This window comes from Rattus norvegicus, chromosome 9, assembly GCF_021556685.1.
Source record: "Rattus norvegicus strain SHRSP/BbbUtx chromosome 9, alternate assembly SHRSP_T2T, whole genome shotgun sequence".
In the NCBI taxonomy this organism is placed as follows: domain Eukaryota; kingdom Metazoa; phylum Chordata; class Mammalia; order Rodentia; family Muridae; genus Rattus; species Rattus norvegicus.
The window spans coordinates 60,323,624-60,339,612 of NC_141542.1; the positions used below are offsets into that span (position 1 = coordinate 60,323,624).

Consider the following 15,989-nt stretch of genomic DNA (forward strand, 5'->3'; position numbering starts at 1 on the left):
CCCAAGTACAAATCTAGACACATTGAATACCCAAGTATGCCAGTGATCAGAATTCCAGGAAAAAACTATAGGAAAATAAGTTTAACCCAGAGCCTTTAGGCTTGTGTTCCTGTGAAGATGGATGTTGTTTCAGAGGGTAAAGGAAGCCTGGTTGTACAGAGGCCTGTGACCCTCCAAAGTCCCACAGCACACAGCAGTTGTCAGTGTATCTGCTGTAAGAACATGCCGTGCGAAGCCAGACGACCAGGCTGAACGTTTCTGAAGGGTGGGCTCCATAGTGAAAACAGGACTGTGAATACTGCCAGGAAGCAGCAGATCCCACTGTGTGACACTGTTGTAACAGATACTGCAGGACAAACAACAGGAAATGACAGACATCAGAAAGCTTATGCTATGCCGTAAGCCGAGGAATGATTGTTCTTTGTTTTCTCTTGACACAAAGATTTCCTATGCAACCTGGGCTGGCCTCAAAACTCAGATCCTCTTCTCTATGCTTCAAGGTGTTGAGATTACATGTGTGTACCAGCACATCCAGATAAAAGTGGAGTCCTTATCATGTCAGAGAGAGTCACTACAAACAGTTGAGAGTAGGCAAGAGAGTTAGTTTCCGTGTCAATTTGTTCTTTGGTTACTTAAGTAACTATTTCAAAAGAAATCAGGTGTAACTCCTTCCTGAGGCCCTTATTTTGTGGCTGTTTTCAACTTTGAGTAGGAGCTTACAGTGGGTTGGAGTAAGTGATGTAGAGGCAGGTGTTTAGTGCAGGTATGCTGTGCTAGGCCGGCCTCACGTCTCTGAGTGCACTCACTGACTTATTTATTGACTATAGGTTTTCACTTGAAAACTGGGGAACCTGAGTGTTTTTATTCTAATGAAGTGATTTGTGTTGTCTTACAGATTCTGTTTAAAACAAATGAAATAGATCTTCATGATGGAATATTTTATTAAATACATTGTTTTACGCTAACTGATATGAAACTATAACTATCCTAAGCATTACATGTTAAGTATGCTACATATGTGCATTTTAAATATGAGTAATTTGATATTTTAGATACTTTTGATATGCTAATCTGAATCACAGATGTATCCCATACTGTAGTTAGACTCAAAGTTTGGTTTGTGTTTGTACATGTTTTTGTTTGTCTTCATCTAGCAATCCAGTGGGGAGAAGACGGCCGTCCATTTCATTTTCTCTTCTATACTGGCAAACAGTCGTACTACTCGCTAATGCACGTAAGTCTATTCATTCATAAGCTATAAAGCTATACTGGGGCCCTCTCTTAGTGTCAGAACTGTCTCTCTGTGGACAGAGGACATGTTGAGACTTCTGATTCGAACCTCCCCGAGCTGCCTCCCTGCCTCTATGTCAGCGTATTTATCCTTAAGGTGCTCCTGCTCACCAGTCCCGGTACTGTCAGACCAGGGCCAGCGTCCTGTCCAGTCCCGGTACTGTCAGACCAGGGCCAGCGTCCTGTCAGGATTGTGAAGTCGTACATTTGCCTCCACACAGCTCTCTGCTTTGCTTCTGCCACTCATTACAGTTTGGACTGTCCATTGGTCAGTGCAGAGTGTGAGAGAGAATCCAGGTCACAGTAGGCCTAGCAGTGAGGTCCTACTGTGCTTCAGCTTTTCAGTATCCTGGGAAACTTGTTGTGCTGCCTTGAGAGAGAGCTGTTGATAGTCTGGGAATTTGAGAGTGGTCCCCAAAACTGCTGTTTGGAAAAAAATTCGATGCCGGTATCCATTTTTTTAAAGACAGAACACATTATATTTTTAGAACATGGTGTCAAGTTCTGTCTTATCTATACTGTTACTTTTAAAGCTGTAGAGATATTTATAGGGCTTCTCCCACCCATACATAGTAGGAGGCTGGGGCCTATGCACTCATTCCTGTGCTTTTAGACCTATCTGCTGTTTATGTCTGCTTCACAAACCCAAAGGACAAAGTCCCCACTTGTCAGGTACATTTATTTCTTAGGGAAAAAAAGAAAACCTTCTTTTCGCTTTTTGTTGACCTTGGGCAAATGAGCTTCGTGCCCTGGCAGAAATGAAATGAATGACAAATGTTGAGTGTGTCTTTGCTGAGTAATGGGGCTGTGCTCCAGCTTCCAAGGAGCCTCCCGCGCACAGCCTGCGGCTGCCCGAGGACCCCTGCTGCTCATTTAAATAGGTATGTCAAATCTGCCTCCAAACGCCGCTGGTTTGATCTGTGGTAATATTTGTGAAGGTTCCATATGGACTTGAGCCCCCTGCAGTGCTAAGAAATAATGTACAACGCTTCATGGTGCAGACGCAAATTTCCCCTGCAAAGGGATGCAGCGCCGCGTTTTAGCTGTCGGAGGGGATGATGGAGCTGACGCGCTAGGCCTGTCAACTTGTTACACGGATGGGTTGCACGCAGCGAAGCTGTGGAAAATCTGTGCCTTTTAACTTTTCTACTTAATCACGGTTGTAGCATTGCCTTTAGACTGTATGCTACATTAATTCTCTTCCTGCCTTCTGCCTTCATCCCAAGTTTCACGGAAAAAAGTAAAGCGCGCAGGTCTTACAGAGGAGCCTTATCAAACAGCTGTCATCTGACAAGCCATTTGCATTTGTTTTGGCTGAAATGGAGCAACCCAAGGGCAAGATCTTTTGTTGCATTCCATCATAATGAAGAAATTACACATTGTGTAAGAGGCCTGGCTTTATTTTTAGTTTGCTTGTGTGCTTTAAAAGGTATTGCTCCAGAAACTGATGGGATAGGATTTTACCATACTCTGACTGAAATGTCAAATTATATTTGACTAATAAATGTTCTTCCCCTGGGTTGGGCAGACTTTTGTTGCACATAGTAGAGTTCTTTGGGCTTTTACATTTTGTTAACTCAGGAAATTCTAAATGTTTGCCCATCACATCAACATCACTTATGGCAAATGCCATTAATTAGAGCTGCAGTCACACCCATATCATCTCCTAGAGCACACACATCACTGGCTTCTAAGGTGCTCGGGCTTTGAAATCGTGGCTCAGTGCTCACTGCTCAGCCTGCAGAAGCACTTTCATGCTGAAGTGAGCACTGCACATAAAGTCCAACAGAAACAGACCAGCTTGCAGGCTTTCTCTCCTTTGTTCTGCCCTAACATCCTGCAGTGGGGGTGCCTTCCCTCTGTCCCCAGGCAGCGCAGGAAGCAGCCCCCCGTAGAATGACAGGCTGAAAAGCCTTAGGAGTGAAGCTTTGTTGCTACCATTTGCTTTTGCAGATACAATTTTCTCTCAGGATGACAGGGGGAAAGACACTCAGCCAAACAGCCTTTCCCATGTCTGTGAGCAGCTGTAATTGTATGAGACAGGACAGTCCATAGTCCGGCTTTTTGACAAGGAAACTGATCTCAAGCCTGTGTGCAGCTGCGTGAGGAGACCTTTCTGAGCTCTATTAACCTTCCTTATTATTTACAGTCATACTGAGCCTTTTAGTATGGTTGGCTGTTACATAGGACATATGTGTACCTCATTACAGCTAGTCTGAGATAGCTCTGGTGCACGCTGCAGTTAAGAACAACATAGAAGCTAGGCCTGGTGGTGCACTTGGAAGGCAGAGGCAGGTGGTTTTTTGAGTTTGAACCTAGCCAGGACTACAGGAAAAGACCCTACCTTTAAAAATAAAAAGATAAAACAGTATGTAGTTAGACATGACACATGAATGTAAGTTCAGCATTTTGCAGTGCAAGGACAAAAGGATTGTTGCAAGTTCAAGGCCAGCCTGGTTTACACAGTGAATTCCAGGCCTACAGAGAAATTTAGCAAGACCCTGTCTCAATTAAAAAAAAAAAAAAGTGGTATATAATGCTTTAGTGAATACTATTTCCAGTTTGTGTACAGCTAGCTCATTGGTTTTTAGGACATAATGAGATTTGTGAGGAAAAATGACAATGGAAGGAAACGTAGTGTATCTGTTCCTCGGAGGAAATGAAGCATGCTGGGCAAGTGAAGTGAAGGGAACTTTGGATCTGTGGGGTGCTCCCACTCCGTGTCACACACTAAGCGTTCATTTGTAGGTCTGTTGCGCCCCCAATGTTGCTGTGGACATAGTGACTCCTGGGTTTTCAGGATCCTGGGAAAATCAGTAAAAACACAGTTAACAAGATGTACATATATAATGAAAAGCTGTAAAACAATCTTGACACAGCTTAAACAATTAAAAGTGGTTTCGAGAAATAGGAAACTTCCTGGGTTTTGCAGAATGGCACTAAGTAGCCGAAAAGGGACTAGGTGCTTGACAGTGTTGACTGGGCCTGCCTTCTTTATTGAAACTTTATGGTTACCGTTCCCTCAGGAGCCATTTAAGCAATAAGACTTGTAAACTTCTGAGGCATTATGAGCTGCAGCCTAGGTTTCAAGAAGAAAGGAAAGAGAACAGAAATTTCCTGAAAATGCTAACAGCAGAAAGAGAAGGATTCTAAGAGTATTAGATGTGTGTTTGAAAAAGGAAATAGGGTGTGGCTCTGTCAGATGGGACTCTGGACCCCATCCCTAGCATGTGAAGTGAAATCTCGATAGAGCAGATGTGCAGGCAGTGGCTGGTCTCGAGCTATCTTGTAAAAAAAGTTCCTGGCATTTCAGAGCTTCTGTAAGTTTTTCTCTTAACCCCAGTTCTTCTGCCTAAGGACAGCAGCCCCCTCAGGAGTAGGCAGCCTGATTAGGCCACTGTAAGACTGCAAGCCAGGGTCCTAGCATAAAGTGTCATGGCATTTACACTTGGCTTAAATGTTTCTAGATGTCCCTTGTAACCTTGTGAATACTTCTACCTCTTGAATGTAATGCTGCTGTCTTTAAAAATGGAATTGAAGGGGTTGGGGATTTACCTCAGTGGTAGAGTGCTTACCTAGCAAGCGCAAGGCCCTGGGTTCCGTCCCCAGCTCCGAAAAATAGAAAAGAAAAAAAAAAAGGAATTGAAGTAACTGTTTCTGAGTAATTATTTAACAGCTGTGTGGAGTGATTGTTTTTAAACAACTATGTTCTGGACTGGAGAGATGGCTCAGTGGTTGAGTACTGGCTGCTCTTCCAGAGGACCTGGGTTCAGTTTCCACCAGCCACATTGTGGAGCACAGCTGTCTATAGTTCCAGTTCTAGGCACCTGACACTCTCATGCAGACATAAACACAGGCAAATGAAATAAATGCACATGAAATAAAATAAATAAAAATTAAAATGCACACACATACATATGCCTGTCTAAGACTTCTTGGCAGCAGGAATTAATTCAGTCATTAATTCAGCAGTCTAAAGGTATTTTCATTTTCTTCATATATGAATAATTATTATATAGCTTATATACTCGAAGTGTATGGTTAGGAAAATGATGTTTTAAAAATAGGATTTAACTTGCTACCTCTGTGAATTCACTGAGATTACTTCTTTTGTACACATACTTACAATATATGGCTTTAATTCAAGATGTAAAAGTCTCTGGAGGTGAGTCCTAAGCACTCTGATGTCCCCACTGCTCTCAGTGAGCTTCCCAGGGTGGCTCATAAGACCTGGAGCAAAGACTCTGGCCATTTTTTGTTGCCTGGCCTTTTCGATAGGTAGATCATTCACAGAGGGATGACAGGGGTCTGTAATTGAGGCATGTCACTTGCAACCTGCACTACATCAAAACCTTTGTGAACTACACTGGTGCTTATTTCTGTGGTTTTTGTTTACATGAGTGGTCAGAGCACTTGGGGTGGGTATTACTTAGGGGTTGATTCTCTGTGATTCTTTAACAGATTGCAAACTGTCTAAACTGGAGATTACCATTACTCACTGTTTAGTGTACCAAATGCAGTTGACTTCTCCTGTGCTGCCCTCCAATGCACTGGTATTTGTTTACCCGTCCTAAAATTGGAATTTCCACATGATTAGTATAACCCAAACAAATTGTGAAGGATACTGAGATTCGTACTGCTCAGGCTCCAGGAAGGGCTGTTAGTTTAAGAATTTCTTTTCTAAACCTGAGCATCTGGTATTTTCAAATTAAGGCACCTTCTAAATTTGACTCATACATTATGGAAATCTGATGGCACAAGGGGTGGATAGGCTTGCTTTGATTTTATGAAATATTAATCATAGCTGTGATTAATGATTCAGCATTTCACATCTGGGTTATTCCTGTCATATTTGAAATTACACTATTAAGTACAGTATATAAGCTTAGAGTAGGTGGGGTCATTCTAATTCTCTCGTGTCCCTAAAATATCAAGCGGAAATGTAATAATATACCAAAAGCTACCAGTGATAATCTGTGATGTTGACAGTTCCTGGCATATTTTATGCCCTCAACGATTTTTCTATGCAAATCGGAACATATCTCTTCGGGGAATTGAAGCTACAGAGTTTACTTCCCAGAGAACTGGTGTTTTTAGCTGAACCACAAGGCAGACTCTTGAGAGTCGTTTCTTACACTAACAGAGAGAACACATAGACATGGACGCCAGCACAGTGCTTTTACTTACTGGACTCGGGACAGCATCACTGGCCACTGCTACAGGCAGGCACTGTGCTAAGTTCTTTGAGTAGATTTCCTCACTGAAGAGTGTTTGCAGCTGGAGTGTAGATCAGGGTAGAGGCGCCTGCTTGAGGCTCTGGGTTCATGTCCCAGAACCTCCTTGAGGAACGCAGGGAGCAGCAAGTTGCTGGGCTTCACCGGCTCAGACATTTGTCATCAGTTAGTGGAACTCAGTCTCATTTGATCCACACTTTGCCATGCTCTCTTTCACGTCTCTTTACTTAAATCATTTGCGAGTGATTATGGATATGAACAACATCAGAAAGAAACGGCGTAGAAAGGATACTCATAGAAAACTAGAGACTCAAGTGAAACGCGGGCAGATGAGATGTCTGATGTCTGGGAGGGAAGGCACTTGCTGAGTTCACTCCTGGAACCCATGTGGACGTGAAAAGGGGGGTCTCCAGAGGCATCCTCCGGCCTCCACACATGCACCCACATATGGACCATACACATGCTTACACAATAACGAGTAGAAATTAGAAAAAGATTTTAAGTGAAAACTGCTTGAAAGCCATTGGAAAATGGTTAATTTACCAGCCTCATCTTGAAACTCATCTAGTGTTTCAGTAGTTGCTTTGGTTACTCTAGAAAATTAAGCCCTTTCAAAGCAAGGGAGGTGTGTTCTGCCCATGCTGGTGGTATCTGCCTTGCATGACTGTGTTTGCATTTGAAGCCCTGTCTCTAGCCACTGCAGCCTCAACTCCAAGGGCTACTTGACTCATTCACGTGACCACACCGTGTGCACTCTGATGTGCTATCTGCCCACTTGGTGCAGGTGAGGAAGAGTTTACCTGTTGAGGAGTATTGAGAACTGCTTTTTAGAAACCAGTGTGTTGAAAATGTTTTCATCCTGCTACCCTAATGCAGTAGTTCTTAACATTCCTAATACCACAACCTTTTAATCCAGCTTTTCATGTTGTGGTGACCCCCCAACCATAAAATTAATTCATTGCTACTTCATAACTGTGATTTTGCTACTGTTCTGAATTGTAATGTAAATATCTGTTTTCCAGTGAACTATGAAAGGATTGTCCCCTGGGGTGTCAACCCACAGGTTGGGAATCACTGCCTTGATGTGCTTGTGTTAGCTGCTGAGAGGCTCGCCCAGTGGCGTAAGACCTAAGTTTAGTCCCTAGCACCACACATAACAACTAGACGGTCCCTAACTGCACTCAAGCAGTCTCTTAAACAACTAGACAGTCCCTAACCACAGTCAAGCAGTTTCCTGAAGGCTCAGATTCTAAGATAAGTGTTAGGCAGTCGCTGAGCTAGAGTTGCCGTAAGTCACCAACCATAAGTGTAAAGGGTATATGGTTTCATAAATTAGGATTCTTTTAAAGGAAAATCTGTATTCTATGTATGATACTGTAAGAAAAGACATAGTTTTCAGGAGTTTTGTTGTTTTAACCATACTTAGGGGTATGAAATGTAAAAGTTGTTGTAGACATCTTTAAGGCAGTTAAATGTTATAAAGTCTCACTGAAATTACTGTCCCTTGGTTCAGTTGAGAACTATTTACTCTGAAGCTAGATTGAGTAGGGGAGCACTAGAATAATGGGTGCTTGGAAGAACTGATAAACTATATGATCAGGAACACTGTTCCTGTCCTCTTATCTTAGCTGTGTATTTTATTTCCCTTAGGACGTGTATGGAAAGGTTCTCCAGCTAGAAAAGCACAGAGGTCCGCTTTCAGAAAACACTGAGTCCAGGTAAGTGTCTGTCTCCCATTGCTAGCATGAGGCCTGAAGTTTGCACAGTATTTCAGCCATGGTCACTAAAGTTCTAAATTGGTGATTTTTACTTAAGAGAAAACATACTGAACTTATTTTTATGTTACCTCATTCCAAATTTATGGGTTAAGTGGTATTTAGTCATTCTTTTGGATTGCGATGTTCTCAGTGTTTTCTGTACAGCTGATGAGTCAGCTCCATTAACCCAAGCATCCATCCATCTTAGGGCAGACCTACTCATACGTTTACATTTGTTCTTACACAGAAGACACCTTAGTCCACTTGTCCAGCTTGTGGCTGTGGCTATAGTTTGTTTTTTTTTTTTTTTAATTGGGACTTTATTACTACCTCAACCAGTTGATAAGAAAATAGTCTTCTGTATGCCTTCTGTGTAAATTGCACAGGCACACTTTTAAGCTTTAAAGAATCTAGTAGCTTTTAACTGAAGCTTCATAATAACAACATTTAACGCTTAAAGCAAAAATGTTTCCTCAGAGTCTTTCCTCAGGTAGATTGAAAGAATGGAGTGTTTCTCCAAAATGGTATATGTAGGAGTACTCCTGACTCTACATGAATTGCTACTGTATGTAGGATCTTTTGTGATATAACTCTAATTGCATGCTTAATTAAAAATATATGTGATATTTTAACAGAGACCTGATTGGCAGCAGATGGCTGATTAAGGAGGAACTAGAAGAAATGTTAGTGGAAAAACTGTCAGATCAAGATGTGAGTAATTAATCTTTTTAATTTGAGGGGACCTGTGTCATGAGCATGCAGACAATTGCTGTATTAAGATCCTAATAGTGACGCTCCTCAGAGCCAGGTGTTCCCAGATACTCACCCTTGTTCTCACATAGCCCTTGTTAATTTCTGCAGTCAGAGAAGTGACACATTTAGTCTCCAGATCCTCCTCCTCCTCCTCGTGTAAGTGCCCTCCTGTCTTCTGCCAGTTGTTGTAGGGAGTAAGGCAGATGCTGTTTTTTGATCTCTTCAGTAAGGCCAATAGTTAATGGTACAAGCCAATGATGAGTGCAAGGAGAGAAGGATTCAGGGCATGGTTGGTTACCTTTGTGCAGTCTGTGACTTCCCGGCTTACCTCAGTCACATGCAAGTCTGTGAGGGGGGGCTTTGTGTCTTGGGACCTGCATATCCACTGTTTCACAGACACTAAGAATGGTGGCTCTGGGCTGCATTTTCCTTTACCTCCCCTCAGGCCTGACATAGAATCCCCTAGAGAGCAGTCCAGGAATCCACAGTGAGCAGACACTCTCGGTGAATCTGGGTCCTGTAAAGCCCATGACTCCATTTTAGGTCGTGATTATGCTGACTGTGTTGAGTGTCCTCAATGAGCGCTGCATCTTCTCAGGAAGTTGGATGTGTTGACATATTTAGATCTTACTGTGGCGGTAGCTACATCTACAGCAGCTAGTGCCTCGCCACCATAAGGTTTTAGGTTGTGTCCATTGTTTGTTCTCGTTTAGTACTGGAGAAGTTCATGGTTGGGAAGTTGCAGTTTGCTTAGATAAGGTGTCAGGAATTTGTTTGGTGGCAGATCTGGAAGTGATTGCTAGGATCTCGACCACTGAGCCCTGCTGTGCTGGAATTGAATTGGAAAGTGAGTGCGCGATATCATTTTCTTTCTGTTTTCCAGCTGCCACTTTGATTTTTGTAAAATCTATGGGTTTTTTGTCTGTTTTTTCCATTTTGGAAATGCTCTAAGAAGTTTAATAACATGATATAGTTATAAAACCAAAACACAACCTAGGTAATAATCCTCTACACTTCCAGAGTGGCTGGTGTTAACACTGGTCCTGGAACTTGTGCCTGTGATAAAGCTGAGGGCAGCAGGAGCAGACTGTGGCTCCTAAACCATAGCCTAGTTCATAACCACAGCCATAGCCTATGTGGAGACCCATTGGTGTCTTTTTAAAAGGTCAGAGAAGGAATGGTGAGAGTCGCTGAGTTCAAGGACACGGCAGGGGAGGAAGATGAAAAGGCCTAGCAGTGTGGCCAAGGATGTATAGGAACCCTGTAAGTGGAGAGAAAGAGGAAATGACCTAGCAGCGTGGCCGTGGGTGTCTAGCAGCGTGCCCATGAGTGTGTAGGTCCTGTCGACTTAGAATCCGCATGCCTCCCTTCTCTTCTTGTCTCCCAGGAAGATGTATGATTTGAACGGTTGTCTTAGTACGGTTTAGCCTGTTGAGAGGCTCAGATATTTCACATTACCATTAATGGGTTTTCACTGGAAAGGCAAGTGTGCCAAAGTTGGGTGTGACTTTTAGGGTTGGCAAGGAACAAATAAGTCATCAAAATCTGGGCTCCACAATCCATATTAACTAAGGCTCTTAAGTATAGTTGTTTCCTTCTCCACAAACACTTTACAGTGATTATTCTGGCTTCTAATTTTAAGGGGTTAATACCAAGTTGTTTACTTTCTAATCACATGTTCAAGAACTATTAAAAAAAATGCACAGAGTAGCAAGGATAATTTATTTCAAGAGGTTGCCCTTTAAGTCAAGTATCTCTTGAATTTTTAAATAGCTTGATTGTTCGGTTTTAAAGGAAATCATAAACATTAAAGTAACACAGCTTGAACAGCCAAAAATATATTTGCCAAATGTATTATGAAATATAACTTAAGGAGAACATTTTCTCAAAATCAGACTCTTTTGCTATTTATAACTGACTAGGAATTATTTCTAATGTTCCTTTTGATGCAGTTCTATTGACAGAATAGAAGTTATACTTTTGAAGATCTAAATATTTTTTAAAATAAATTTAAATATCAATTTCATAATCATAATGGAGAGAAACTGATTTTCTGAATGATAAATCCCTTTGTTTTTTGAGAGGAAAGCTTAAGTACTGAAGATCCACAGAGAAAGTGATGCATCTGCATGCTGTTTTAAAAGCAGCGTGAAGATGCAGAAGTGTCATCCTGTCAAAATTCATCAAGAAAAGCAGCATTGGAAAGATCAAGTATATATAAATAGCAAAACTTTCGCAAATGCAATTACACTCGCTTCTTCTAATGAATTCTATTGTCTGCAGTACACGCAGTTCATCCGACTGCTGGAAAAGTTACTGACATTGCCGTGCAGTCCTGCCGAAGAGGACTTTGTGCAGAGGTTCCGCCGGAGTGTAACTGTTCAATCCAAAAAGCAGCTGATCGAACCCGTTCAGTATGATGAGCAGGGCATGGCCTTCAGCACCAGCGAAGGTAACGGCATTCCGTGCAGTATGATGAGAGGGCATCGCCGTCGTCAGGACTCAGGCTCGATGGCGTTTGGGCAGTTGCTCTCCAGAACACACTCACTCCTTTGTTGGCTTTGCTGCCGCTGCGCTGGGTCTCCCAGTTTAAGACTCCACTGGAGGTTTCTATTTCTTTTAAACTGAACTGAAAATGTTGCAAGAGAAAGTGTGGGTCCACAGCCATGCAGTCTTTAAACTGTTTCACCGCAGTGCTCAGTGAACCTGCATTTCGGATGTAAACATGCGACATGAAAACTTGAGGCCTTAACTCGAATTTTCTTGGATTATGAATGAGGGCATTAGATGTGACCCCTTTTTTGAGAATTGTTCTGTTAAACAATTTACAAGTTACCTTTGAGTGTCACCTTTTCCATGGATTTCTTGCATTTTTTCCAGTTGTGTTTCACTCTAGAATTCACATATTTTTAGATGTTTGTCTTGACTCACTTTTATTAATTATAAGACTTGGTTGCTGTTTTTGTAGGAAGATAAATGAGTGTGAGTAACTGGGTTTCTGAAACAAATTCGAAATGGAATTGCAGAGTATAATTCCCTCACTGGCAGCTTTATTACCTCAGGCATAGTGCGGGCCACCTCAGGTTCTGACCGTAGTAGGTGGAGAAGTTGTCTCTTTGCAGGCTCACCCAGTCGGGAAACTTGAAGCACAGTCCTGAACTCACTGGTGGGCTTTTCCATCCCTGCAGGCCGGAGGAAGAGCGCCACAGCACGGGTTGTTGTTTATCAGCACGGAAGCGGGAAGATCCACGTGAACGGAGTAGATTATCTGCTTTACTTTCCCATCTTACAGGACAGGTGAGGATCTGACTCCTGCTTCTGAGGAAAGCAGGCTTCATAATCCATCATCGTCATTAAGAAGACCCACAGTTTTCTGAGCTTTCTGAAGGATTCTTGCTCTTCACTAATAAACCAGCTAAGCAGAAACTCTTGCTATCTTTTTTTTTTAAAGATTTATTTATTTATTATATTTAAGTATACTGTATCTGTCTTCAGATACACCAGTAGAAGGCATCGGATCTCTTTACAGATGGTTGTGAGCCACCATGTGGTTGCTGGGAATTGAACTCACGACCTCTGGAAGAGCAGTAGGGTGCTCTTAACTGCTGAGCCATCTCTCCAGCCCTCTTGCTATCTTTCTAGGTAGATTTTCAGATTTTTAGAAAGCCTAGAAGCCGCGTTAGTTAATTGACTCATTCTGTCAGGTCCTGCTGGAGTTTGAGTATTGTGAGGTGTGTCTCACATTGGAAAGGCAGAGCATGCCAGAGGGAAAGGGAAGCACATGCCCGCCCTCCGATGAGAAGTCAGATGTTCACAGAACGCAGCAACCCCTGAAACCAGCTCTGGCAAAGCAGGGAGGTGAGAGGAGAGTGCCACAGCTTAGGCTCGCTTTCCTAATTGCGAACATTAGAAAATGTCTGCCTTGTCTCTTTCAACTTCCTCCTTGTACATAGACGGAGGAAGCAAAGAAACCTGTGGGAGGTAAAGTCAAAGCACAAGTTTTGGTCCATTCCCGGTTCTGTGCGCATTATTCCTGGGAGGCAGGCACTAGGTTCTGTGTGCATTGTTCCTGGGAGGCAGGCACCAGGTTCTGTGTGCATTGTTCCTGGGAGGCAGGCACCAGGTTCTGTGTGCATTGTTCCTGGGAGGCAGGCATTGGCACAGTCGGGTATTACGCGGCTTTGTCCATTCACTGTTCCCTTGGAGCGCTGAGTGACAGCTGTTCCACTACTTGGCTCCGTGCTTACGGGCCGCTGTGTGAATATTTCCTAGCTTCTGCTCTGTTTCCAGAAGGTGTGGTGGCGTTTAAGGCAAAGGGGCTGAAGCTCCTGGATGCCCGCGCTTATGTAAGGAAGCAACAGGGTAACTGCCTAAGGGAGCACTTCCCTGGATTTGTGTGTGTTCCCGTGTCAAGAAGGAACTTGTTCTTAACTCTGTTTAATACAAATTCAACTTATTCTGCCATCATCCGCACTGGAATAGGAAAAGCCAGAAAGAGGCCCATACCACAGGGTAACTTCACTAGAATCAGCAAGGATGGGCAGCATGTCTGTCACTTGGCGTTCAGACATGGTCACCCATGGTTTAACCATAAGTCTCAACCATAACTTAGTCTGGCAATTCACTTACACCGTAAATCTTACATCCCTCCCCACAACTGTTGCCCCACCCCAGTTGGAGACAGGGTCTTACTGCATAGCTCTGGCCAGCCTGGAACTCGCTGTGAGACCCAGACAGATCTCAGAGGCAGAGATCCACCTGCCTCTGCCTCTCAAGCTCTGTGATTATAGATATGTCCACTACTCCTGGCAGCTTAAATTTTTAGTTTGAATTCAACTAGCAACATTGTCTGTGGCCCTTCATGTCAGAAGTGTGGGAAAGAAGTCAATGCCCACTGAGATGGTTCCTGCTGTTAGGGAACATCTGTTGGGGAAACCCAGTGCTGCTGCTCTCAGAAGGGACACTCGGACCCTCTGATTGACCTAAAATAGCTGTAGGGACTAAGGGGTACCCTGCTAGCCATGAACTACCCTTTCCTTCCAGAGAAGCAGGGCTGGTAATTTTGAGTCAGCAGTGAAGAGACCACTGACCTCGGTCATTGGGAGATGGCAGAAGCAACTGTGCTGTGTAACTTCAGACACGGCGCTTCGCGGTCAGACCTGCAACTGGGGCGAGGGGGCTGAGCATGATGGTCTCCGAGCTGCTTTTCTTAAAGCCTCTGGACCTGCTCCCCTCCCAGGGTTATGTCTCTAAGGGCTGCTGTTTTACACAGGTAGAAAGCTGATGGTGAGGACGCAGCAGCTTTGCCTCTCGAGGGTCATCAGATGTTTTTATTTGCTCTTATTTACAACAGACATGGATCCCTGTGCCTGTACTGTGGGGCACAAGAAACGTTGACAGTCCTACCAAAAACTGAACTCACTGACACTTACACATGCTGTCCGTGTAATAGAAAGAACATGCTTGCATTTGAAGCAGTTTACACAAATATCAGTGTCTCTGTTTGGTACGAGAGGACTAGTATTCAGAGAACATATAATCATTTATTTGTAAAGTTTTGAAGCAGCTGATACAACCAAAACAAAGTCAGTGTGGTTTTTGTGGTGAAGGATTTCATAGTCGCTCCTGAGAGAAGAGGAGCTGAGTTGTGAAGGAGTTTCCTCTGGTGAGCCTGGAAGTGTGCGCTGGTTTAAAGCTCATACCGGTGCGCATCGTGACTAGTTGTGTAAGCTTGGGGGAGGTTTGTGGGTTGTCTTTGACACAGTGCCCTACAAGCTTTCAGCTCTGCAGACATTTTTCTTGTCTGCCATTCTGTCTCCATGGATAAGGTAGCTCCAGAAATTTTATCCTGCAGTTCATTTTTTTTTTCCCTAAATTTTGACCTGGTGATTGATTATATAAGCATATATTTGGGAATCTTAAAACATTGAGACAGGTAAATGTTGATGGTTCCAAACAAATGGTTGTCCAAAAGCCTGTTTTGTAGCTTCACTTTGGTCACAAACTCACTTGTCAGGAGATGCGGGGACTTCCTCAGTGCATGCATCAGACAACCCCACTCTGCCCTGTAGTGGCAGAACTTGGTTATCAGTCTCTGGTTTCCTTGGTTTCCATAGAGGTTATGTTTGCAATTGTATGGCTAGGGTGTTGTTTTGGTTTGGTTTTTGTTTTTGGTTTTGGTTTTTTTTTTTTGCCTTAAGTATTCTGTCAAAAGCAGGGTGGGCTCATGTCTGCTGTAGCATTGGCCTGTCCTTGGATGCACAGACACAACCTGCAGTGGCCTGGAAGTGTCTCAGCGGTCCACTCTCCACTCGCAGGGGTTATTTCCCCACCTGTTTGCTGTGAAAAGTTGCATTTGAATCTCCAGCTGTGTTCAGCTCTCAGCTAAGTGTAAATCAGCTCCCTTTGGGAATCTAGAAGCTGCAGGGGCAGACAAAGCAAACGATGAAATCCAAATGGATTCCTCTAAGTAAAAGTTCAGGAGATACAGTAGCTCAGAGATATCGTGCTTGCCCAGCACCCACAAGGCTTTGAGTAAATAAATAATTTAAAATTAAAAATTCAGCAGAGGTAAAGGCAAAATAACAAAATCCAACTCCTGTCGAGATGGAAGTGAGCATTGTATTGATGTCATGGGGTGAGCAGGTTCTTGTTCTCCTGGGCAAGAGGGGCTCAGGGCCTTGCTCATGTGTGGCTGCCCTTTGGTGCCTACCTGTGGTTCACTCCCTGGTCCCTAAGGGGCAGGCCTGACATGCATCTTAGAGAACTCCAGTAGCACTGTATGGTTTGAGTAGAAAGAAGGTAGGCACATTCACTGTGGTTTTAATAACTTTAAACACAGCGTTACACAGATGAACATCGTCCATTCTGCAGAAGTAAATACACCTCGTTTAGCAAAGCCAAATGGCATTTGAGCATTGTTTGAGAAGGGCTATTAATTTATACCTTTAAATTC

At 43.3% G+C, this 15,989-nt stretch overlaps 1 protein-coding gene and 1 long non-coding RNA gene across 2 annotated transcripts in view; one reads left to right on the forward strand and one right to left on the reverse strand.

Moving 5' to 3' along the window:
• Mrps9 (mitochondrial ribosomal protein S9) overlaps positions 1 to 15,989 on the forward strand; it is a 58,843-nt gene that overhangs the window by 40,456 nt on the left and 2,398 nt on the right. The window contains 5 exon segments of the mRNA NM_001100549.1: positions 1,155 to 1,234; positions 8,175 to 8,242; positions 8,917 to 8,992; positions 11,318 to 11,486; positions 12,223 to 12,331. Of these exon segments, the coding sequence (NP_001094019.1) occupies positions 1,155 to 1,234; positions 8,175 to 8,242; positions 8,917 to 8,992; positions 11,318 to 11,486; positions 12,223 to 12,331 (502 nt within the window).
• On the reverse strand, positions 1,158 to 4,904 carry LOC148003705 (uncharacterized). Its single transcript, XR_015629127.1, has 2 exons — positions 1,452 to 4,904; positions 1,158 to 1,412 (listed from the first exon to the last, which is right to left on the reverse strand). It is a non-coding gene; the product is annotated as an uncharacterized LOC148003705 (long non-coding RNA).